The sequence below is a fragment of the Molothrus aeneus genome, chromosome 13, assembly GCF_037042795.1.
Source record: "Molothrus aeneus isolate 106 chromosome 13, BPBGC_Maene_1.0, whole genome shotgun sequence".
NCBI classification, from domain to species: domain Eukaryota; kingdom Metazoa; phylum Chordata; class Aves; order Passeriformes; family Icteridae; genus Molothrus; species Molothrus aeneus.
Genome location: NC_089658.1, coordinates 4294652 through 4317830, shown reverse-complemented (window position 1 = coordinate 4317830; position 23179 = coordinate 4294652). Strand labels below are relative to the sequence as shown.

At 41.9% G+C, this 23179-nt stretch overlaps 2 protein-coding genes across 3 annotated transcripts in view; one reads left to right on the top strand and one right to left on the bottom strand.

Moving 5' to 3' along the window:
• SCAPER (S-phase cyclin A associated protein in the ER) overlaps window positions 1-7608 on the bottom strand; it is a 141267-nt gene extending 133659 nt beyond the window's left edge. Inside the window, exons 1-3 of the mRNA XM_066558860.1 lie at window positions 7557-7608; window positions 5677-5752; window positions 3174-3291 (exon numbers count right to left, since the gene is read on the bottom strand). Coding sequence (XP_066414957.1) covers window positions 3174-3291; window positions 5677-5739 — 181 coding nt within the window. The 5' untranslated portion in view covers window positions 5740-5752; window positions 7557-7608. The remainder of the gene's footprint in view (window positions 1-3173; window positions 3292-5676; window positions 5753-7556) is intronic.
• Window positions 7609-11959: 4351 nt separating this feature from the next.
• RCN2 (reticulocalbin 2) lies at window positions 11960-23137 on the top strand. Of its 2 annotated transcripts, none has more exons than XM_066558515.1 (7): window positions 11960-12095; window positions 12213-12318; window positions 15100-15296; window positions 17791-17892; window positions 18615-18711; window positions 20396-20538; window positions 22339-23137. In XM_066558515.1, exons 1-7 carry the CDS (start codon window positions 11994-11996, stop codon window positions 22489-22491), a joined length of 900 nt encoding a protein of 299 aa, XP_066414612.1. In that variant the 5' UTR covers window positions 11960-11993; the 3' UTR covers window positions 22492-23137. The 2 variants fall into 2 exon arrangements, with proteins under 2 accessions (XP_066414612.1, XP_066414611.1); XM_066558514.1 differs by having other exon boundaries at window positions 17779-17892.
• The last annotated feature ends 42 nt before the right edge of the window (window positions 23138-23179 follow it).

Below are 23179 nucleotides of genomic sequence, written 5' to 3'. Positions count from 1 at the left end.
ATTACCGTCAGGGTCTCACCCAGAATACAGTGGCCCTGTATTCACCTACCTGCACTAGACTGGATTGCCCATTTGTTCCAGTGAAATTCAAGGTTTGGGACTGATGAGCCTTAAAGAGTCCCCTTCCCTCCACACCGCATTCTGCCAGGGCCCCTCAGACCCTGCTGCAAGGGCTCACCCCAATGTGTGCACTCAGGACTCTCACAGTGCCTCACGTGGCCAAAGAGAGACAAAGTTCATCACTTTGATCACAACCCACAAAACTTCTTATCTGCAGCAGTTGCTTGCTAAAACAGTGGAATATGCTGCAAGTTCCCCAGAGTGTGCCAGGTACCTTTCAACCACTAAAATATGTCTCTTTACCCTGAAATGCTTAATCTGCAAATGAATTCTGTATGGCAAGAGCCCAAGGGATTTTAAACAAATAGGGAATAGGAAGAGAACAGTCACAAATACCAGATTTTCCAATTTTTCTACACATCTCAAAGTTCCAGAGATATCTTCCCATCTATTAACATTTACATGTCAAGCCTCTGCAATTTTTTAACTGTTGCTAATATAATACCTAAGATTTTGTAATAAAATTTGTGTGTAGTTGCTTATCTGCATTCAGTGCCTCAAACTTAATTCTAAGCATGTGAAATAATCACAAAAGAAAAAATTCTGAAACCCTCCATTGGAATTATCACAGCCTTCCAAGGTGGGCAAAAGCAATGTGACTGCAATTGGTGACTGCTGGCTGCAGGTTTGGAATACAAATTCCATTCTGGAAACAGAATACCAGAAGAGTGAATATTTCTGTTTCAAGACTCCTCCAAGAAACCAAGCTGAAAATAGGGTTGATTAGTTTATCCAACAGAATCTGCTGTGTACTACTGAATTCTATGAAGGAGTATTTGAATGTCAATGGTTGGAAAGTGTTACAGTCACTCTCCTAGAGCATCCCCACCGTGCCTGGGATTTGGTCATGGCATTGATCTGTATTCATAATTAGAATTTCAGATCTGACATAACTGGGGTGCACACTGCTCCAAAACACACAACAGACCTATCACCTGCCATTCCAGAAATCTCTTTCCTTTTTAAGGAAATACTGCTTACTGGCTGGAACTATGTATGGAATCAGAAGGTTTTGATTTCTCTTTTATGTATGTATGCTATATAAAATACACAAGTCTTTCAGAGCAAGAGGAAAAAAATGGGAAGAAGAACAAAGCACACAATTTTTAAAGGAAATAGAAAAAGGATACAAATGGAAAAGGTGAATTCAGCATTTTAATTAATCAATCCTCTATAAAACCCTCTATAACCCTAGTAATAAAAAGTGCTTATACCTTCACTGTGTCTGGAAAAAAAATCTCATTATGAATAACAGTTTATAATTTAAAATGTTAAATCACACACTGGTGCTGCCAAATCAATACCTCTGAACATTATGAGCAGAAGAAACTGCCCAAACACAAAATTCTGCTTTGTACAGGAGAGTGGCAGGATTGGCCCAGGCACCCTGAACCTTTGGCCTGATTTACACAACCCTTGAACAAGTTAGAAGTGTCCTAATCCATAATATTGCTGTGTCATCCCTCAGGGACACAGCACCTATGGAAGGATCAGTAAAAAATGAACCAGAGCTCACCATAAACACCCCCACACCAGGCAAGGGTCAAGAGATAAAGGATCTGCCTCTGCCAGGCTTTCACTAACCACAAGTTCCTTTTCACAGGGAAACTTTCCATCAGGCAATAATCATCAGATCCTTTGCATTGTGCAAAAAGGTCAGCTTATAATTTAAGAAATATTAAAAAGAAAGCCCCACTGACTAAGTTTTAAAACTACAATGGGGCTAATATGACCAAAAGAAGGGAATGAATACAGCTACTTGGACTTTAATTACTGTACATAACTACTATTTAATGAAAGCTAAAAATTTACTTTTACATTCATTTATCATGGTTTAGCAGAATTTGTTAGAGCAAACATTAATCTACAACTCACAGACATTTTTAAGGAAAAAGCATTCAAGTTTCTAAAATAATATTACAAGCAAGGTAGTATTCAAAAATAACAGCCTCTTTACACAGAAAGTGAATCAACTCACAACTTGCTCAAAAATACTACTGGAAATACACTGCATGTTCCCTTACCTCACACACATTACTATCACCACCTTCCCCAGAAGTGTCATTTGGAAACTGGAAATACTTTGGGCCCCAGTTCTACTCTGCTTAAAGACAGTTTCAACTTTGCATCAGGCATAGGGTGAATTATCTTGCACCTTAAGACATAACATTTGTTAGAAATATCTTTTCCAGTGGCAGAATCACAGAGCAGCTGAGGTTGGAAGGAGCCTCTAGAGATGGTTTAACTCAACCTCCAGGCTGCCCAGAGCTATGTCCAGGGAGGTTTTGAGCATCTCCAAGGAAGATGATGCCCACAGTTTTTCAAGGCAACTGGTTCCCATGTTCAACCATCTTCACAGCATAAAAAAATTTACTTTTAGACACTTAAAAGCAGCAGCACCTGGACAGGGACATGCAGCTACAAAAATATTTGAGATGAAGTTCTCAAAACCAGCATTCAGACATCTGGAACAGTTTGAGTAGGATAAAAATAAAAGTCAATTCCTGGCTCCTTAAGTCATCATACCACAAGAGAGTATTAAAACAGTAATAAAACTGTTCTGAGGACTTGCATTAGGGAAAGCTGTCCCCACATATCCCCTTCTTTAGAGAGAAGTCTTCATTGGCATTTACCAAAGCTGAAATGATCCCAAAAGAAACTTCCAAATTTCTTTGTTTTAGAACACAGAGAGCAATTTGTTAGATTGTTCTAAGTCATCCCTACAATTCTGAATTCCCCAGTTACAAGAGAGCACTTTAGGACAACATCATTGTGTTACACAACTATCTTGACAATATCAGCAGAAGAAAACAGTCTTAGATGTCACTTGCAGATAAATTAAAACAGTTTTTAATCTGCCACTGGAGGTTTTACAAAGTGATCTGCCAACTACAAGGCACATTTTGTAAAAAAACTTCTAAATTACACTATGTATGCTAAACAGAACATCTTTAAATAGAGAAATTTTACATAAGGAAAATATTTCCAGATGAGGAACTCCAGATGACAGAGGGATGGAAGTGCAAAGACTGGGAAGACTATTAAACACATACCATCATCTTCCTTGTTTTCCAGTGGGACACTCCAGGCAATCAGGTTCCTTGCTGTCCGTCCCTCTTCTGCCACTATTTTCCTCACTTTGTCATGGCTGTTGGAGCGTTGGAAAGAAGCCTGAAAACAAGAAATACATCCATGGGCACAAAAGAAAGAGAAATCTTTGGTTTGACATGTTGATTTCATCCAGTATGTGGCTACACCATCCAATGTGGGGTGCACAGCTGCTGAATTTTCCTCAAATATTTGAAACAGGTGGATGCATTCATTTTCATTGCCATTCTTCTGCACAGAAGCAGATTTACTCAGCAGCATAGCATGGGAGTAACTACCCAGCCCTCAGGGTGGGTACCTTTAGACCACATCACTTTCATTTAACTGCTTGACAATGCTGCTGGGACATCACAGCAGACTTCACAAATGTTTTAATTACCCTGTGTCAATTAGAACTAATTATACAAGCTAAAGGCAGCAGAGACCAAATACATGTGTTGGCTGATGGGTGAGAGCCTGGAGAAAGGCATGAGCTGTATGGGAAGCATCTGAAGCATGACTAAAATCCCAGCTCTCTCACTGAGAAGAACCTAGAAAGTATTTCCTGGCAACTGTGATGGGCTGTTACTGCAAAGCTGCAACCACTCAAAGACAGAATAAGAGACACTGGGGATGCCCTTCATTTACTAATAAACACAGTTCTTTGCACTGGGGACATGCACCATCACAAGACACTTGAAACCAAGTACATTAGGAAGTATTTGTATAACTGACAGATGTCAATCAGATAAAATCTTGCCTCTTCTACAGTGCAGGAGAGTTAATCCTCAGACAACAACTTGCAACAAAGCCCAAGGATGTACAGTGATGATACAGTTATGTGCCATGATAGCACAAACTGCTGACCACGTTAGCTTTAAACACTGGCCAACTTAACCATGAAGAAGTTAAACAAACCTAATTATTTTAGACTGATTTTCTGTAGAACTAATCAGGAGGTACATTTTTCCTCTTTTCATTTTTACCATCATATAGCTCAAGCCTGCAACCACTTCTACATCTTTAGAAAGAAAATACAGTAAAGTTACACTAAAAACAAATATAGAAGATGAGTGGCTAGAATTTTTTAAGGCAGCAGGAAACATAACACAAATGAGAAAGTCCTTTTCTTTAATGCTAATCTAATAGTTTTTAACTTGGGTTTTTCTCATCCAGATGTCCTCAGTTGCCTTTTTGGAAGGCACAGTGTGCCATCTAGTGCTTCACAGACCCGCCCAGACACACGACCAGGCAACACAACAGAGGAAAAATAGCACTGCTGAATCTGTGAAGTTTTGGAAAACAGAGCAAAATTACATACCTTGGCCCAAAGCAACTCAAATAAAGCACATAAAACCCCCAGAACCTGTACAGAACTGGCTCCAATCTATCCTTATTCTATAAAACTAATTGCCTATTCTTGCTAGGAGTTTTTAGTAAGCATGACCATTTCTGCTGCAGCAAGTTTGGTTTGGGTTTTTAATCCCTTGTTGCTTAATGAAGTGAGTCTAAAACTTTGCATTAGTCCACAACAAACTAACTTCCCAAATTATTTATTTTTATACAGGCCAGAAAAGCCTAAAAGGAAACAATAAGTATCTCATCATGACATTTCAAGGTATTTTGTATAATGAAACTAGAGCCTAACTTAAAATTCTGATCTCTGTAACCTGGATGAGTCAAAAGGGAGGCCCAAGCAGGAGTCAGCAATGAACAGGCAGTTGTGAGAATCACCGTGCCAAGGGCAGGAGGGGCTAGGAACAGCCTTTCCATTTGACAAGAGCTCACTGCAGTCCCCTCCCTCACACACTGACCCCTGGCTTTGACTGAATCCCTGCTGTTTTCTACTCAGCTGTCCAAAGGAGTTTCCTTCTGCTCTGCATACAATCAGGCCTCAGGCCAAAGGAGGGACAGAAACAGCTCAGCCTTAAACAGCAAATGCTTCTTATTTAGTCTGTGCTACTTGTCATGGGTATAAATACTAAAGGACCTTTTATGAGGATTCTTTTAAAATGATGCTCATAGATATAAATACACTGATGCAAACAAACCGAGCAGTTTCATCCACTGCATTCCCAAAGTCATTCAGCTCTAAGCTCAGCCCCTTCCAGGAACACCACACTGTTGAGTGTGACCAAACACTGAGGTCTTACACCACAGCACAGCTTGGATAAAAGCAGCTTAAAATGGGAGCCAGCTGAAAAAGAATAAATGCAAAAATCCCCCCATACTAACACAACTAGAAATGATGCAAAACAGAAGTAATGCTCAGATTTATTCTACTGTAAAATTCCTTTTTGAAGGTTCCTCTCTACAGTATTAATGAATAACATTTATTAAGCTCCTAGAATCAATACTTTCATAGAAGGTACAAATGAACTGATTTATTAATTAATCCCAACATGAAAAATTAGTTTTTCTTGCTGTTGAAAAAATACCATACAGTGTAATAGCTACTGAATGTCTTACCATCATGTTATAGCCTTCCTCTGCATCAACAGGCTCACTTATTACATTTTTGGATGACCCCATTGAGTTTTCATACCTGTGTCAAAAAAAATGCAATTAATAATTTTACCTTAAACCACTTTTAAAACTACTTTTAACTTGTTGGCAGCATTTAGGTCATGTACATCAGATGAGCACAGTAAGGTTGTCAGAAGATAATTTTATTTGTAAATTGTGTTTGTGCAAAGTGTTTGCATTGTTCCTTATTAAAAACAGCCAAAAGTCCAAGGAGAAAACAAAAAGAGACTGACACTACGGAAAAATGTAATTTTCTATGTGGTTAGACAGTAAACAGTACAAAGACTATCAAAACTTTCAAACAAATCATTGCATGGACTGCTCTACAGCAGTGATGCAAGTAGAATCATCTTTCCTGTGACAGAGAACTGGGCAAGTTGGTGATCAATTCAGAAAGAAAAACAGATCAGAGATGCACTAACAATCAGCATCAGCTAATTAATGATGAAGTAAAATAAAACTGAAACTTCTGTTCTTATGTAACTATAAGATGTGAAGGCTCCTGTACAAGTCAGCTCGGGCAGAGTCAACACTTTATGCAGCTGTAACACAGAACCATTGCCACAAATGAAGAAAGTCCACAGGGGCAAATATTTATAGGTTTATCAAGAATTTCCAGAACAGTGTTAACAATTCTGAAATAAAGTTAAATCCTTGGCTTTAAGGTTAATAAATTCTAAACAGCTGAGTGCAGTCTATTTTGAGTGCAGTCTAATCTTACTTATCTGAAGAATCAGACACTAAAAGGAAATTAAAGACACTTCTAAATTATTCAAAATCAGGTAAAAAGACAATATTAACCTTTAATCAGATCCAAAGTCAGATTCTGTTGGCCTTTACCATGAATGACACTGCTTTAGCAGACTGTTCACCTGTTGTCACATTACATAAAGAGCTGAATTTTCTATAAGGATTTAGCCCAGCCTGTGCCAACAAGCCCACGGATCTCTGTATGCCTTAAGACAACCTACTAAACCCATACAAACCAAAATGTAATGCAGTTGGATGAAGGGAGTTTTTGAAAACAGAGATTGTATTTCTGCATCACTTCAACCATCAGAACAGACCCACCACGGAGTCTTCAAACACTGAAGCATCTTAGAAAACATCTCTTGTACACCAAACTTGATTGTAATCGAGGGATAATAAAAGCTCATTAAACTGACATATATATTTGAAGAGAGAATACGAGGATCCATGTATTCTCCCAGTAGCGCAGTTCATTTGCAAATAATGCAGAAATAAGAATCTGTATTTAGAGAACTGCACAGAGAAGACAGACCCTGAGTACACTGCGAGACCTTCCGTGCTGTCAGCCGTGATTTTGTCCCTGACAGCAAAGGAAGAGCACGGCTTTACACTAGGAACGACATTAGCAGTTTCTAAGGCGCAAACAGTCATACAGCATGTGGCATTTGACACGGGTTCACAGCGAATTTCCTCAGCACGGCTGCATCTCCCCCCACACACAACTCCCGCTCTGGACAGGTGGGCCTGTACAGCCTAAAGGACCGGCGGGGTCCCAAGCACCGGGACCCCCCTCAGGCTGAGTCCGAGTCTCCCCACGGGCGGTGCGGGAACGCCGCGAGGGGCTGGCTTAGACGGACAGCCCGTTTCTCCCTCAAGGCACGGCCTGACCCACACCCACCGCTCCCGGTCGCCTGTAGCAACCAGGCTATCCGTGCCCCGTCTAGCCGGGCCGTGTGGCGGAGCCGCCCGCCGGGGCTGTGGGGCCGAGGGGGGGTGAGGCGGGCCCGCCGCCATCTTGCCCGCGCCTCCCGCGCGCTGCCCGCTCGCGCCGGGCCCGCGCGCCGGCCACTCACGCTCTCCGCCGCGCCGCGCCGTCCCGCCCGCGCGCGTCCCGCCGCGCTGACGTCATCGCACCCCGCCGCCACCGCCCGCCCGCCCGCAGCCGTGCCGGCCCCGCCCGCCCGGCCCGCGCATGCGCGGCTCCTGCCGGTGAGGCGGTGCCCTCACCTGGCCCCACACCTTCCACCCGCCCCGCCCGGCCATGCCCGGCCCGCGCCCGTGAGGCGGTGCCCTCACCTGGCTGCACACCTGGCCCCACACCTTCCACCCGCCCCGCCCGGCCATGCCCGGCCCGCGCCGGTGAGGCGGTGCCCTCACCTGGCTGCACACCTGGCCCCACACCTTCCACCCGCTCCGCGCCGGTGCAAGCGGTGCCCTCACCTTGCCCGCGCCTCGCCCCACCCTGAGGGAGCCACTGAGGAGGTTCCCGCGTCCCCTCGGGCAAGGCCAAGCTCGGGGCTGCCCTCAGCCCCTGAGGAAACGCTGGGGTGCGGTCACAGAATCGATCTGCTTCGGAAAGGCCTCTGAGACCACTGAGTCCTATCTATGACCGAAGACCACCTTGTCACCTAGACCACGGCACCAAATGCCATGGCTAGTCTTTCCTTAAACACCTCCAGGGACAGTGGCTCCATCACCTCCCTGGGCAGCCTGTTCCAATGTCTAATCACTGTTTCTGTGAAGAAATTCCTGCAGATGTCCGACCTAAATCTCCACTGGTGCAGTTTGAAGCCATTCCTTCTCATCCTGTCACCATTGCCTGGGAGGAGAGACCAACCCTTACCTCCTGTCCCCCCGGGGCGCTGCTCCTGGTGCTCCAGACCCTTCCCCAGCTCTGTTCCCTCCTCTGGACACGCTGGAGCCCTTCCATGTCTTCCTTGTTGTGAGGGGCCCCCATGTGAGCCCAGGGTGTGAGGAGTGGCCTCAGCAGTGCCCAGCACAGGGGGATGGAGGTCACTGCCCTGCTCCTGCTGCCACAGCGCTGCTGGTACTGCCCAGGGGCCAGCAGCCTTCTTGCCCACCTGGGCTCATGTTCAGCTGCTGTCAGCCTGACATGTGACTGTGCCAGTGCGATCACTGAGTCATGGCAGTCAGCCCCTCAGCATCCAGCCCCTCCCCACTGCTGGGAGCAGAGAAAAAGTGAACAGTAAATAACTGTGTGCAGTACATGGGGTACAGGTATAACACAGGCACCTAATCCTGGGGTGTAACACTGAAGGGTGGTTTGGGCTACTGTGTCCAGCTTGCCCACCTGGGCTGCCAGCCTTCCTCATGGGATCTGAGGCCTGGGAAATGTGATTTGTGAGGAAACACTGGACAAGTGGAATCTAATAAGACAAAAGGGGACGTGGTAGGAGTGTTCAAGCATGTAAAAGCATGATGTGAAGAGAATAATCTGTTTCCTTCTGTGTGACAGGAATAGCAAGAAGAAAGAGGCCTAAATGATAACTTGGGCAGCTCAGGCTGTCATCTCTAAAACATTAAAAGTCCTGCAAGGATGGCAATAGATGGCTTGGGAGATCATACACACTTCAGTTGGACCTGCAGCAGCAACAGCACCTCTCAGAAATGATACATCACTTACCCAGGACTCAGAGCAGAGAGCTGAGCCATGAAGGTCCCATCCAAATCCCTCACAGTGCCATCCTGTGATAATGCACTTATTATTTATCAGCTGCCTCCTCGGTGTGTGGCTAAGTGCCCTGATACTGTGTTGCATCAAATCCTGCTGTTCTGGTTTGATACCAAATCAGATACAGCATCAGAAGAATCTCCTCTCATAACCTATTTCCTCAGATATTAATAACTGCACTAAATGCAAAGAACTAGAAAAACAGGCCAGTAATGTCTGCAGAGTATAAAATACTTTCTACAAAGTCTTATGAAACAATTGGAACATTCAAGAAGTTATATGTGGGTACTACCAAAGCAAATTACTGTCACTTTGAAATCCAAACACAGGGTATTTAAATGTGATGATCTTTATAAATTGCTGCTCAGTTTTTTCCCTTATTTAAACCTAAAATCAACAACTTTTATAATGGAAAAAGGAAGGATAATCTTTGCATGCAGGTCTTAGATAAACCATCTCCTGCAGTTTAAAATGTTGATGTGATAATAACAAAATATGTCAAAATGGAAGCCTATCTAAATAAAGCTACTGTCAATCAATTCTGACAGTGTATAAATGACATACATTAGAATAAAATTAAGTAAGGCTTATTCAAGTCAAGCAGTGATTTATAAAACTGAAATGTAGAAATGTCAAAAACTTACAGTGAACACCAGATGGATAACTTGACTTGTTAGAAATAACTGCTCAGGAACTGGTGCTTGTGCTGCTGGACAGCTGCTCTCATGCTGACAGTCCAACAGACCCAATTTACACTTGCAGATCTCACAGAGAAGTTGTGTTGAACATGATCTTCTAACATTCTCTTTTTCTTTGTGACCAAAAGAAGGGCTCCAAATAGATTTTGTGACACACTGCATGTGATTTGGCTTGAGGGAAGGGCAGATTTTCCAGAAAAGTCAGGAAGTTCACCACATAAAAAAGTTTTTATATAGCATGACTGATATTCTGATTTAAAAATAGCTTCACTATTTTTAAATACTCCTTACAATAGTGATGCATTTGCTATGCAAGTGGTTAAAATAATGGAGGGAACAGAAAAACCTCTCTCTTTTCCCCCCCTGCATTCATACCAGAATGGTCTTGAATTTTATTACAAAACTAGTCTAACTGTGTGCTGGAAAGGGTCTGTTGTATTTTGACATGGAGAAGAATATGATTTTCTCTGTTTTTTTCTCTGATTCTTTTGCTTTTTCTCTGTTTTTTTTTTCCTATTGTATGGGATATAATGAATTTCCTAATAATAATAATAAATAATAATAATAAATAATAATAATAAATGTGGTCTTGCTGGTTGTGTAGGCACTGAAATGTCCATTCTGATACACTTGTCAAACCTTGAGATACACAGCAAAGAGGGTTTTTGTAGTGTTAGTAATGCATCAGACAAAGAAAACAAAGCATCCTGAGTGCTATTTCAGAAACTAATCAAATCATATTTCTGACTTGATTGCTCATAGGATTTGCTTTGTCTACACATGCCGCAAGTAGTAGGACTTAATTCACATTTTGTACATGTGATTTATTAAATAGTGATGGGAAATTTGACATTTAAACCAATAAAAGATATTAGACTTAACTCACTATTAGATTTTTTAATGGAAAGACATTTCTTATACAGGCAGGAAATTGCAATAACACATTTACTGATTTATTGCAATATTTTACTCTCGGATCTTCAAAATGAACTGTCGTAGCTCTTCACAGTTAATAGAATTGGGGGTGAACTGGGATCAGTCTATCGCTGTCCCCATGGAAGGGACTGGACAGTGCAGCAATTTCCATTACCTTGTGGCTCTGCCTAAACAATGGTGTTCATGGAAACACAGGTAGCTTAATCTCACCTCTTTCTGGCTAAAGGAGAAATTTTGAAAATACTCTTGTATTGAAAGGAGAAAAAACCAAATCTAACAATGGTCCCACATAAATCTCAACCCAGTAACAATGATTAATTTGACCGCAGTGGGGTTGGGATCAGAGCAATCCCAATTTCATGTGACAGCTGTTAGGAATGATATTCTTGGGGAGGCCCCTGCTCATTTACACGATGTATTTTCAGTTTGTCTGAGTGGTCAATGAGGTTAAATTTATTTTACAGCTTTCTATTATCTGTGTTGAACAGTTATTAAAACTTGTATTGATCCAGTTATTAATAACTCTTACAAAGCCTTGCTTCCCTTTCTCTTTGCCTCAGAAACGTTACTTGTGAGTTGCGACCTTAAGCAAGACTAATGCTTGTTCCTTTTTGGTATAAAGCTTTCACACACTTTGTTTCCTGATCATCTTCCCCTTGCAGGGTTTGTTGATGCTTGCCTGAAATTCTGGTAATCATAGAATCACAGAATATGTGATTCTTAAAGATGGGCTGAGACAGAGGGGACCCATCAGGATCATCCAGCCCAACTCTGTGTCCTGTGCAGGGCATCTCGAATAGTCACTCCTACCATGTCCAAACGCTCCTCGACCTCAGTCAGACCGTGGTAAATCACTTCAAGTCTGACAGGCCTCACTGATGTTTAACAGTTGGATAATTCTCAGTATATCCTGATGCTATTTGGTACCTTTCGCTGGTCGACCAGAAAAGCCTAGGCGAGAGAGGCCCTTTCCTGTTCCCGAATCGCTGCCACTGCGCGCAAGTGACACCTCCGCCCGCGGGCCCGACCCTCCGCCCGCGGGCCCGACCCTCCGCCCGCGGGCCCGACCCTCCGCCCGCGGGCCCGACCCTCCGCCCGCGGGCCCGACCCTCCGCCCGCGGGCCCCGCCCGCCCCCGGCCCTCTCCCCGCCCCTCGCCGCGGATCGCTCTGGGCGGGCGGCGCGATGCGGCCGGTGCTGCTGGCGCTGGGCCTGGCGCTGGCGCTGGCAGCGGCGAGCGGGCAGCACCGCGCCGAGTACGACCGGGAGGCGCTGCTCGGCGGGCAGGTGGGCCGGGGGCGGGCGGGGCCGGCCGCCGCTCCGGCGGGGCCGCGGGGCGGGCGCGCTCCCCGGGCCGGGCCGGGCCGGGCCGGGCCGCTGACGGGGCGTGTTGCTGTGCCGCAGGAGGAAGCGGAGGAGTACGCGCGGCTCAGCCCGGAGGAGCAGCAGCGGCGGCTGAGGAACATCGTGAAGAAAATCGACGCGGACGCGGACGGGCTGCTCAGCGAGGGTAACGGCGGGGGCCGGGCGGGCCGGGTTGCTCCGGGAGGAGAACGCGCTCTACCCGTGACACAGCCCGTGGCTCTTGGGCTGGGGAGAATCCCTGTGGAAAACCTCACGATCCCTTGCACAGTGAGTTAGAAACACTGACAGGCTCATACAGAGGCTACCTCTGTGCCTAAGGTTTCTGTTTGACTCCAGAAGAGACCACTGAGAGGGGACCTCACTGATATGTGTAAATACCTAAAGGAAGGGTGCCAAGAGGATGGAGCCAGGCTCTGCTCAGTGGTGCCAACTACTTGGACAGGAGGCAATGAACAGAAACTCATGCTCAGGAAATTCCACCGCAATATGAGAAGAACTTCTTTCCTGTACAGAGATTGTGCATTGGCACAGAGTGCCCAGAGAGGTTGTGGAGTCTCCCTCACTGGAGGTACTCAAGAACCTTCTGGACACAATCCTGTGCCATGTGCTCTGGGATGACCCTGCTTCAGCAGGGAGGGTGGACCAGATGACCCACCGTGCTTACTTCCAACCTGACTCGTTCTGTGATGGAAGGAATGTGGCCAGCAAGAGTTAGTGTAGGTCAGAGCAGTATCGAGTTGAAGGTACCTCCTTTGCACTTGTACCTGCATCTTGCATGTCTGAAGCTACTTGGAATCAAGTGGGTTTCCATGTTTGTCATCCTGTTTTGTGCAAATCAGAGAGCAGGTGTAAGATGGAAAGAAAGTACTGCAGCCATAACACTACATATGCAGCCATAACACTGCATAGGTGTGCTTCAATACCTGATGACACCAAGTGACATTGAAGGATCATATTGCATCATAGAACAGTATCAAATGGCTCTTCAGACAGGTTTTTGTCAGTCAGATTTAGGAGCTCCATAGTAAACTCAGGTCCTCTCAGTACATCATTATGATAATCTAAATTTAATTTTAAACTTCATTATGAACAGTTTTTTTTGCTCTGCTGCGATTTTGACAAAAAAGTCTCTTGTGTGCTCACACAAAGCAAGCAGAATCCTTGGTCAAATGCCAGAACATTATTTCATTAAAATGACATTAAACATGCAGGAAGCTTTGTAGGTGAGAGAACAAAATGCAGTTTTAAAGACAAGATCGAGTGTCTTTTGAATGCTTTACAATTTATACACTGAATTTAATCAACTGCACCCTTATTTCAGTGTTCCTGCATGGACTGTGTAGAGGTGAGATAGTCTGTAGCTTCAGTGGATGGCTAATTCCAGTCATACACCACAAGCAGCTCACAACATGAAGGCTTTAAGGAAAAAGGTCTGTATAAAAGTTTAGGAATTCCAGCCATACTCGGTGCTCATGGTGTATTTACTGCATCTGATTCTCAGTCTAATGAAAACTTGCCTTCCTTTCACTTCCCAAAGGTAAAACTCACAGTGGAATGTGTTTTTACAGTAAGAAACTTACAGTACTGAAGCTTTTTGAGCTCAGTTATTCCTCAGTGTATTGCAAAACTCTTGAGAACATCTCCCTTACTAGTGCCTCCATTTGGAGGCTGACAGTGAGAGAAGATGAAATATATTAATGCTGCTTCTCTAATGTTGGAATATTAAGTTTTTCTGATTCATGGCACTGGATATTATGTGGTCACATGGCTGTGCCTCACACCTTAAGTGCTGGGAAAGAAACCATTAATTAATGGTGCCCATCTTTAAGAAATGTTGCAGTTTCTTGTAAGGCAGTGCTGGTTTGTGCACAAGCCTTGCTGGCACACACACCTCTGCGTGTTCAGTCAATTCACAGACTCTGTTAGCAAGCTGGTCCCTTTGCTAATATAAATTCAGTACTCAAAATGTATTTTAAAAAATCCCTTGTTGCTTTTCAAGGATATTTAAATAAACCTAATAAAGTTGTATTGATGCCTCTGCCAAGAAGGAGAGGATAAGATACTTTAGTATTTAATAAATGCTGTAAGATTTTTCTGCGTCAAAGTAGTGATTTCTATAGGACTCCTTTTTAGTCATCATGACTCTTCAGAGCAGGATTTCAGTTGAGTTAATTAGGATGTATAATTTTTGCAATGCAGAGGGAGATGTTTTTCCCTTCCAGGCACCTGAAAATAACTGAGAGATACTGGGAGAATATGTTCTCCCAATCTTCTCTAAATGAAGTAACTTTAATGTATTTCTGTCAGTTCATTGGTATATTAAGTTTTATTTCTTTTAGCTACATTTGTATAAAAACAGGCAGCTAAAAAACCTTTCCAAACTATGTGAGGCTTGATTTCAGCCCCAAGTAAAGGGAAAGTAGCACTACAAAAGTAGTTAATATTTTATTTTGGGTAATTAAGGCAATGACACAAAATAAAGTGGTTTTTATTTCAGTTTGTGAATTTTTCAAAAGAAACCCCAGAGTGATGGGAACAATGGTTTTTTGGGATACCAAATTAGATTTAGAGTTGTCCGTTTAAACCATACTCAGCATCATTTTCATAAAGCTCAGGAGAAAAAAGAAATGAGAAATGATGCTATACTGTTGATTTCCTTCAGATTAGAAAAGACAAGGCCACATAACCATTAACAAACCCCCTGAAGTCTGTAGCTGTGATCTATTCCCTCATTCAGTTACCTTGGGAAAAGCCACAGCGTGGAGCAAACAGACTGGTTTGCTTCAAGTAACCTCTTGCCTGTATGCTTTCATCTGAATTGCAAAGTGTATTTCAGACAGAATAGATCTGTGTCATCTTCACAATTTTTATGGTGCAGATGATTCTGATTCTCTTTCTTTTGTTATATTTTTAATGTTTTCCACAGATGAGCTGAGCTCCTGGATACAGCAGTCTTTTAAGCATTATGTTACACAAGAAGCTAAGCAGCACTTCAGTGACTATGACAAAGATGGTGATGGACTGGTGTCCTGGAAGGAGTACAACTTGCAAATGTATGATCGTGTCATTGATTTTGATGAGAACACTGTCCTGGAGGATCAAGAAGAAGAATCATTTCGCCAGGTAAAATGTTTCAGCAGCAGCTCCTGTAAGCTGCTGGCCAAAGGCAGCAATATTTGTTTATTGTGACAGAACAAGATGGGTAGAGAAAGCAGAGCAGCTGGCATATGGTTAACATGTTATGCTATCTGAGATAGGGGAGTAATTAAAGGAAAGTAGTGGAGTATTAAAGCTGCTACTGACAAAATAAAGACACAGTGAAATGGTACCTCCTGAGTGTATTTTGCTGGCTGAGTGGAGCATAAGTCTATTGACAGTCTTACAGCAGAGCATGGTCTCCAGCCACCATCTTAAACCCAGGGTGCAATCCATTGGGTCAGGTCTGCAGCCTGACAGAGTCCTGCCCTCAGCAGGGGCCAGCACCACTGGGGCTGGAGCAGAAGGAAGCTCTTTAACCCCTTGGTTGCACTGTTTCAGCCATTCTTTCAGTTACTGCTCAAGCACTCAGTGTGGGCTGTCAGTATTGCCTGCTGTAACATTGCCTGTCCATTAGAGACCCACAGAGAGAAACAGCCATTCAAACAAACAGTTTTAAGCAATGAAAATGCAACTCCCACAGCTAAAAATGGATGTTTAAACACAGAAGTTGAGTGTGAGTCAGGTCTATGAAAGCAGATGCTTAAGGAGGGAAAGAGGCAAGAGAGACAGGGAGAACAGGTTCACAAGAACCACCACATAGCAAAACTTGTTTCTTTCAAGTTCCACATTTATAAGTACATGTAAATGTTTCCCAGAAAGAGAATAAGTGTGTTTTAGACTATTCTAGTCAGAGGTTTATTTTTTTTCTGTGAGGATTGCTTTGTCTGCTTTTAGTAAAGTAGTAGTAGATAATTTAGGATGTTAGCAGAAGTTAAACTAATGTAGTGAACAAAGAATTTTGCACACTGAAGAAACAAACTGTAAAGGTTAGAATGTCACATAACTGAATAATTACATAGCTTGTAAATACCACAAGACTTTCAGAGGAACTTCCAGTCAAAATATTGATACCATTTTTGAGCCATTGCCATCACAGATACATAGGGAGCTGTAAATCTTTAAGCTGGGATAGAACTGCTTGCTCATGTTATGACTTGACTGCTTGCTGCATTTTCCTGCCTGCTGACTTCTCCAACGTAGATTGTAAATCAGCAGCATCGTACAAGCATCACAGGTCAGGCACCTTCAGCATTTTCCTTAGGTTTTCAGATTAGTGGTCCTGCTCTGATCAAGATGAAAGAGTAAGATACAGTTTAGAAGTGACCTCAGGTAAGAACAGGAGTTTACCAGAAGGTGGCGGCCTTGCTCATCACTTCCCAAAAAACACTGGAAAACTTTCCTTCTCCCTCAATGGTTCAAGCTTACATTGCAGTATAGTGCTTTGTGTAATCCTTCCGGATTGCCTACCTAGTTAAACTCCCAGCTAAGGTCAGCTTTTCTCTAAGAGGACATCTAACTATTTTGCAGAATAGTTAAGATCTTACACTTCATTTGTTACATGTTATGCTCTGTGTTCATCAGCTTAGCCTGATTTTGAGAGGTGTCAATAGGTGAGATAGAAACCAAAAGTACAATTTCAAATGGTTATTTGTAAAGTGTTTATGATCTCTGATTTGCTGGCTACTCCTGTACCCAGATCACTCACACTGATAACACAGCACACCTAAGGATGGGATTCCAAGATTTTTATAGTTCACATGATCTGCGGTTTGAGCACAGATCAGTTGTCAATGATGCGGGTCTGTATTTTGTAAAGAGATTGTACAAAATAAACCAAGAAAAAAATAGGAAATCTTTGCACATCTGGAAGACAGAAAGTGCAAGACATTCAGAAATAAGAACTTGCCTGCTTATATCAGATATTATTTATTTTTTAATGGCATACTAATACATATACTTAAAACATGTTAGAGAAGTGACTTTTAAAACGATCACATAAAATATAAACATAAACACTAAAATGTTTAAAATGATCACATTTAATGGACAGCAGTCCTGTAGTAAAGGAATCTGGCCTTAAAATGGCTTCAGAAAAGACATTTTACATACATGATCTTTCAAGACCTTCTCTGAACTACAGATAGCCCTTGACATAAATAAGATGTAGATCTATTATGAAGTGTCTTTAAAATGTAGGTTTTGGAATTTGCAATGGCTGCCTTTAATTATAATAATTGTACTCCAGTTTGTTATTTCAGAAATTGGTGACTTTTAGAAGAGGATGCACATATCAAAATGAGAATTCTTGGTCTTTTTATCATCTCTCTTTGGTTCATTTTAAATGTCTCCTTAAATTGGAAAAAACAGGGGTTTTTGTGATTCTTAGAATAAAACACCTCAATTAAAAGTGTTGTTCTTATTGCTCTCAGTGAGCTGTTTTTAGTGAAAATTTAACATCAGTATAGTATGAGTAGATAATGTGAAACAATTAATACCCTAATGAGCCAGCTACTATTATGTTGTTTTTCCTTTCCAGTAAGGGCTCTAACTAAATCTATTTTCTAAGCTTCATTTAAAGGAGAAAAAACGTTTTGAGAAAGCTAATAGAGATGATGTTCCTGCTCTAAATGTGGATGAATATATTGCATTTGAGCATCCTGAAGAGGTGGAGTACATGACGGTAAGGTTTATGGGGGAAAACCTTTATCAGCCTGTGTGGGGGGGTCCTTTCAATGTGTGTCCTGAGCCTCAGTGGCACAGGAGGTGGAGCAGTTATGGATATGGTTTGGACACCCCAAATTAAAATTGGGTAATGTCTTGTGGATCCAGTGCTGGAGGTCGGGAGCTGAAGCAGGAGTTCAGTGCTTGCTTTGAAATCTGTTCCAAGAGCTAGGATTGCACAAGTATCCCCAGCTTTGGGGACTGGACTGACTTAGCCACCTCACAGCTCTGTTAGGCTGCAAATTCATCAGTGAGATTTTAGCTCGTTGTTTTGGCTCTCTGGTGGACAAAAGACCAGCCAGTTCTCCTAACAGTTCAATTAAGTTGCAAGAATGCAAATTAGTGAATCCACCAGATAAGAAAAGTGGAATTGGATGATAGAACTTTGTACATATTCATGTTTCTCAGCTGCTTTTGTAGTTTTGAATTGTGTTGAAGGATTCCAGCTCTATAGACACCTTTCAGATTTGGTTTTCATGAAATCTGACATTCTAAACTCTTAAGGACAGATCTGTTTTATTCCACAGGAACCAATTACTGCACTAGTCTGCATAAAACACAAAAAGAGATTTGAAATGAGTGAGTCTTTAATTTAAGGAATACGTCATTGCTCTAAAATGATTCAGTGCTGTTTCTCTTGATCATGAGTTGCTAATTTTGCTCTTTGTATGTATACAAAAGGACTTTGTCATTCAGGAGGCTTTAGAAGAACATGATAAAGATGGTGATGGATTTGTTAGCCTGGAAGAATTCCTTGGTGATTACAGAAGAGACCCAAGTAAGGAAAAACGGGAAAGGGCATGAAAGAGGGAACCAAAAAAACTTTTGGTATGGGGAGAATTGGATGCACCATTATTTTCAGCTTTTCACATTAGACCTACAGATTCTGAGGAAGATTTTCTGTCTTAGAATAATTTTGTTTTCTGGAACTGGGCACAGTAGACTCCTTATTTCAGTCTGCCCCATGTGTATTTGGTGGTGATTTGTGTGTAGCCCATTCCACAGTTTCCTTGCAAGTTGCTTCTTGTTTTCTGAAAGACTGAAATGAATTCCTGACCACAGAGGATGCAGCTGAAACAAGGTGCAGCTGTATTTGCCAGCTGAGCACATCTGCAGATCCAGCTAGCAGGAATGTAAGGATAAACTGCCCTGGCCTTGATCAGCCTGAGCAGGCAGCTGCCAGCCTTGCTTTGGGAGGACTGAGCTGAGTGTGTTGAGAGGGGTGGAGGGGAAGTGTGAGGAGCCACTGCACTGTTCCAGCTATCACAAGCCTGATTGCTGCCTTCACTCTTTGGTTTGCTTGGGTTTGTTTTTTTCCAATCTTGCCATTCCTTAAACTCGATCTGTTCCTTCTTTAACAAGAAGAAGGACACTTACCTGATGCTTATCAATATTTCTCAATGAATATTTTACACACTGTATTTGATTTGCTAAAAGCTAGGGCAAATAATTCTTCCCATTCCAAAAAGCCCAGTAACTTGAGTTTTGTGGAAAGTCTGCTTGTCCCAAAGGAGGGCTAATTCTGAATTGCATCCTAGCTGGGGAGAACTGTGTAATCCACATGAGGATATGGAGAACCAGGGGAATAATCTGTTTTTCTTCACTCTAATCAGCCACCTGGAATTTCACGTTTTATAACCATCTTTGTTTGTCAGAGCCAGTAACAACAACTGATCTCTGATGCAGCTACAGAATTCTTTATCTTTTTCCTGCTCTAACATTAAAGAAAGCTTTTCCAAGCCAGTCTATAAATGTTGTTGGAAAGGAGTGAAATTATTGCAGTAATAAAGAAGATAACAGCTTTGTCTTACAACTTGTTAGCAAGACTTGAGAATCACCTGTGATTGTACAAACTACTTCAGCTTTTCTCTCCTGCAGACAGTGTTCCTGCAGCACGCTTTACAATGACTAATAGGCTGCATGGGGGCTCTGATTCATAATTAGCTCATGGTTTGGGGCAACACTGTATGGTGAATTGTGGCATAAAGGGAAAATCTCCTTGCAAAACCAAATGTTAGAAAGGAAGGAGAGACTTCATTTTTTCTTCTTTCATAATGAAATTGTAATTATTTTGAAAGTGTTACTTACCTGCTTGTGATACCTGCTACTTCTGACTTCCATAAGGCTTAGAAAGCCAGTTCATGCTTGTCTGCAGTGTTTATAATTTTGATGAATTACTTCTCAATTACTTGAAGAGTTAAGGACAAGTCTAAGATTGCTGTAGACTGCAGGATGCAATACCTCTACATTGGCTAAGTATAAAACAAGTATGCAAATAAATACTGACAGTAAATGAAATTGCTTTCCCTACTTTCCTCTGCCCATAATGGTTTGTTTTTGTTTAGTGACATCACTTTTAGGTAATGTTTTATGAGAATAAGTGTATCTGCTTAGGAGAAAAGATGAAAACCTCTGCTTTAAAGTGAAGAGTAGCTTTAAACTTTACACTTGTGTCTTACTAGCTGCAAGGGAAGATCCAGAATGGATCCTGGTTGAGAAGGACCGGTTTGTGAATGACTATGACAAGGATCATGATGGAAAACTCAACCCTCAAGAGCTGCTGTCTTGGATAGTACCCAACAACCAGGGGATTGCACAAGAGGAGGTTCGTGGCTTGAATGCTGGTTAGGTTTTAATTACTGCAGGAGAATTTTGAAGAATCACAGTGAAATGAGAGAAGCATTCAGATTTATCGTGTCTTAGTTATTGAAAAAAAATATCAGTAGATCTTTGCATATGTTTTTAATTTCTTTTCACTTTGACAAGGAATGCAGGTCCTTTAACTGCAAATGTGAAGTTCCTATTAATTGTGTAAATGTTTGTAAATTAACAAAGTGGTTTTGTACATGTTTAAATAGCTTATCTGCTTTGACTCAAGGGTACAGAATTTTAATAAGTCATTTTTAGTTGTTGTAGGTAAATCTAATGAGATGCACTACCTAAAGAAACAGCATAATTTTGAAATAAGAAATTGATTGTAATTCTTCTAACTGGATAAATCATCATAATTGTAGAACTAAAAACTGGTTTTGAGTACAAGAAAATGGAAATACTCTGTGATTCAAGATGGTGTAAAACTTTGATGATGCTAATTAAAATGGTTTAATCAGGGATAGAACAGCATAATAGCTTTTAAGTGGATTCTCATTTTAGCTTTTTTTTTTTTTTGTGGCAGTTTCCAGTCCCTGACTGCAGTAGAGAGGATTTCTGCCTTTCTTCTAGTAACTTCTCAGCTAAATTTTCCATTGCTTTACCCTGGAGGATTTTGGTGTTCAGAATGGCAGGAACGCCAGGTCTTCCCATGGTCTCATATTCCTGGGGAAGAGAGGCATCTCCCTGTGTCAGACATCAGACACACAGACACACAGACACACGGACACACAGTCCATGAGCTGCTCCCTGAGCTGCCAGCTGTGCCCTGCTGGGCTCTGGGGCCAGGAGCAGCCCTGTGGCAGCAGCAGCAGCAGCAGCCCTGGGTGCTGCTGTGTGGGACCTGTGGGATGCTGAGCTGTTCTGGGAGTGCTGCTGTAAATGGGGATCTGAGAGCCTTTGCATGGCCTTTTCTGGCTGTGCTCAGTTCTTACTTCACAGAAATAGCACTGTTCTGACATGAGCTCTGTGCTGCTGGGGCTGTTCATATCTGTGTTAGCTTCCTTGGTTTGGGTTTTTATTTAGCTCTTCTTAGCAATCTTTCAGATTTTGGCTTACAGCAAGGCCATACTGTAGTAACAGTTCAATTCTGCAACTAATAATTTGTTTTACTTGTTTTTCTAATTTGCTCATTTTTTTCCTTTGGGTAATATAAAGGCTTAGCAAAGTCACCTGTCCTAAAGAGAAGGTAGCATTGCTTCAGTCATAAACTGCTGTTTGAAGTCAGAGTATCACACTTCCATTTCAGCATTTCAAAATGACTTGAGAAACCCGGTAGTTAAATAACATAAAAATAGAGAAATTACTATCTATTCCATTTTCAGGAATTGACAAGTGTTGGCCAAGATGTTTGTCATATTAATCTTTCAGCTTTTGCCATGCAGAGTCCTTTTAAAATCCTCTTGGCTGACGTTTGTCCCAGTTATTTTTGGCTCAGTTACATTGAGCCAAACCAATCAGGAAAAGTAGGAACAGAAGGATTCTCTAAATCACAGTATTTGTAGATGTTCAGCAAATGAAAACAAAGCCCATGTAATACCAGGACTCCTATTTCTCAGAAATAAGTGGTCCAGTAGAGCTGCTGCACAGCCTGTTAGCTTTGAACTATGAAATACTGGTGAATGAGCTACAAATAAAATACTCTGCATTTGGTTCTTCATCTTACTGCTGAACTTCCCTCTTTTTATAATATATAAATAAGCAAAAACCAGAATTGTTTTAACTTGGTGCATGTGGTGGTCTGTTTCTTTTACAGGCTCTGCACCTCATTGAAGAGATGGATTTGAATGATGATAAAAAACTTTCTGAAGCAGAGATTCTTAAGAACCAGGATTTGTTTCTTAACAGTGAAGCAACAGATTATGGTAGGCAGCTTCATGATGAACGTTTCTACCATGAAGAACTTTAGATTATTTATTTTGTAATCTTTTTTCTTCCCTTTCTTTCATTTGAAGCTTTTGTTAAAAGCCCATCAGCTGCATTGCAAGTTTCATGCTGTAATTACAGTACACTAATGTTTTTGTAAATAATTTGCATTCAAAATTAAATTGCCCTCCTGCAAACTTCCTGGGCCTCTTCTAGCCTTTACAATTAATTTGTAATACTTGCTGTCAAAATTCTGTAGTGTTGGGAAATAAATTACTTCAGGGTAGTACTGTATTGTGAAGAGTTGTTCTACTGTACTTGAAGAAAATGGAGAATCTAGATGGTTCTGAAAGAATGCAAAATATAGTAACTGAGACTACTATTTTTCTAATCAATTAAATTAGGGCAGAGTGTGGGGAAGGTGGGGGGATGTTTAGAGTTAGTATTAACTGTGTTTTGTTTAATACCTTTGGAGAAATACTTACATAAATGCCTCAGTTGTTTAAGAGGTTTCTACTTGATTTTGAATGGTTTCTATACTGTGTTTTACTCTATCATAAAACTTGCTATTTTTACATCAATAGACAAGAATTATTTTTAATGTCCAGTTGTAGAGCATTAGCAATGCAGTGGTATTTTACTGTGTCGAGACCTTCTTCATTTGTTGGATTAAAACTTAAAATGTTCTATCTTTCTGTGTTTTGTACATCTGTTTCTCACCTTGGGTCACC

Bases quoted from the DNA above. Each gene is read 5' to 3' on its own strand.
- RCN2 (XM_066558514.1), top strand. From the start codon at position 11,994: ATGCGGCCGGTGCTGCTGGCGCTGGGCCTGGCGCTGGCGCTGGCAGCG. The intron at 12,319-15,099 runs GTAACGGCGGGG...TGTTTTCCACAG, and splicing joins GGACGGGCTGCTCAGCGAGG to ATGAGCTGAGCTCCTGGATA. The intron at 17,893-18,614 runs GTAAGGTTTATG...TGTATACAAAAG, and splicing joins AAGAGGTGGAGTACATGACG to GACTTTGTCATTCAGGAGGC.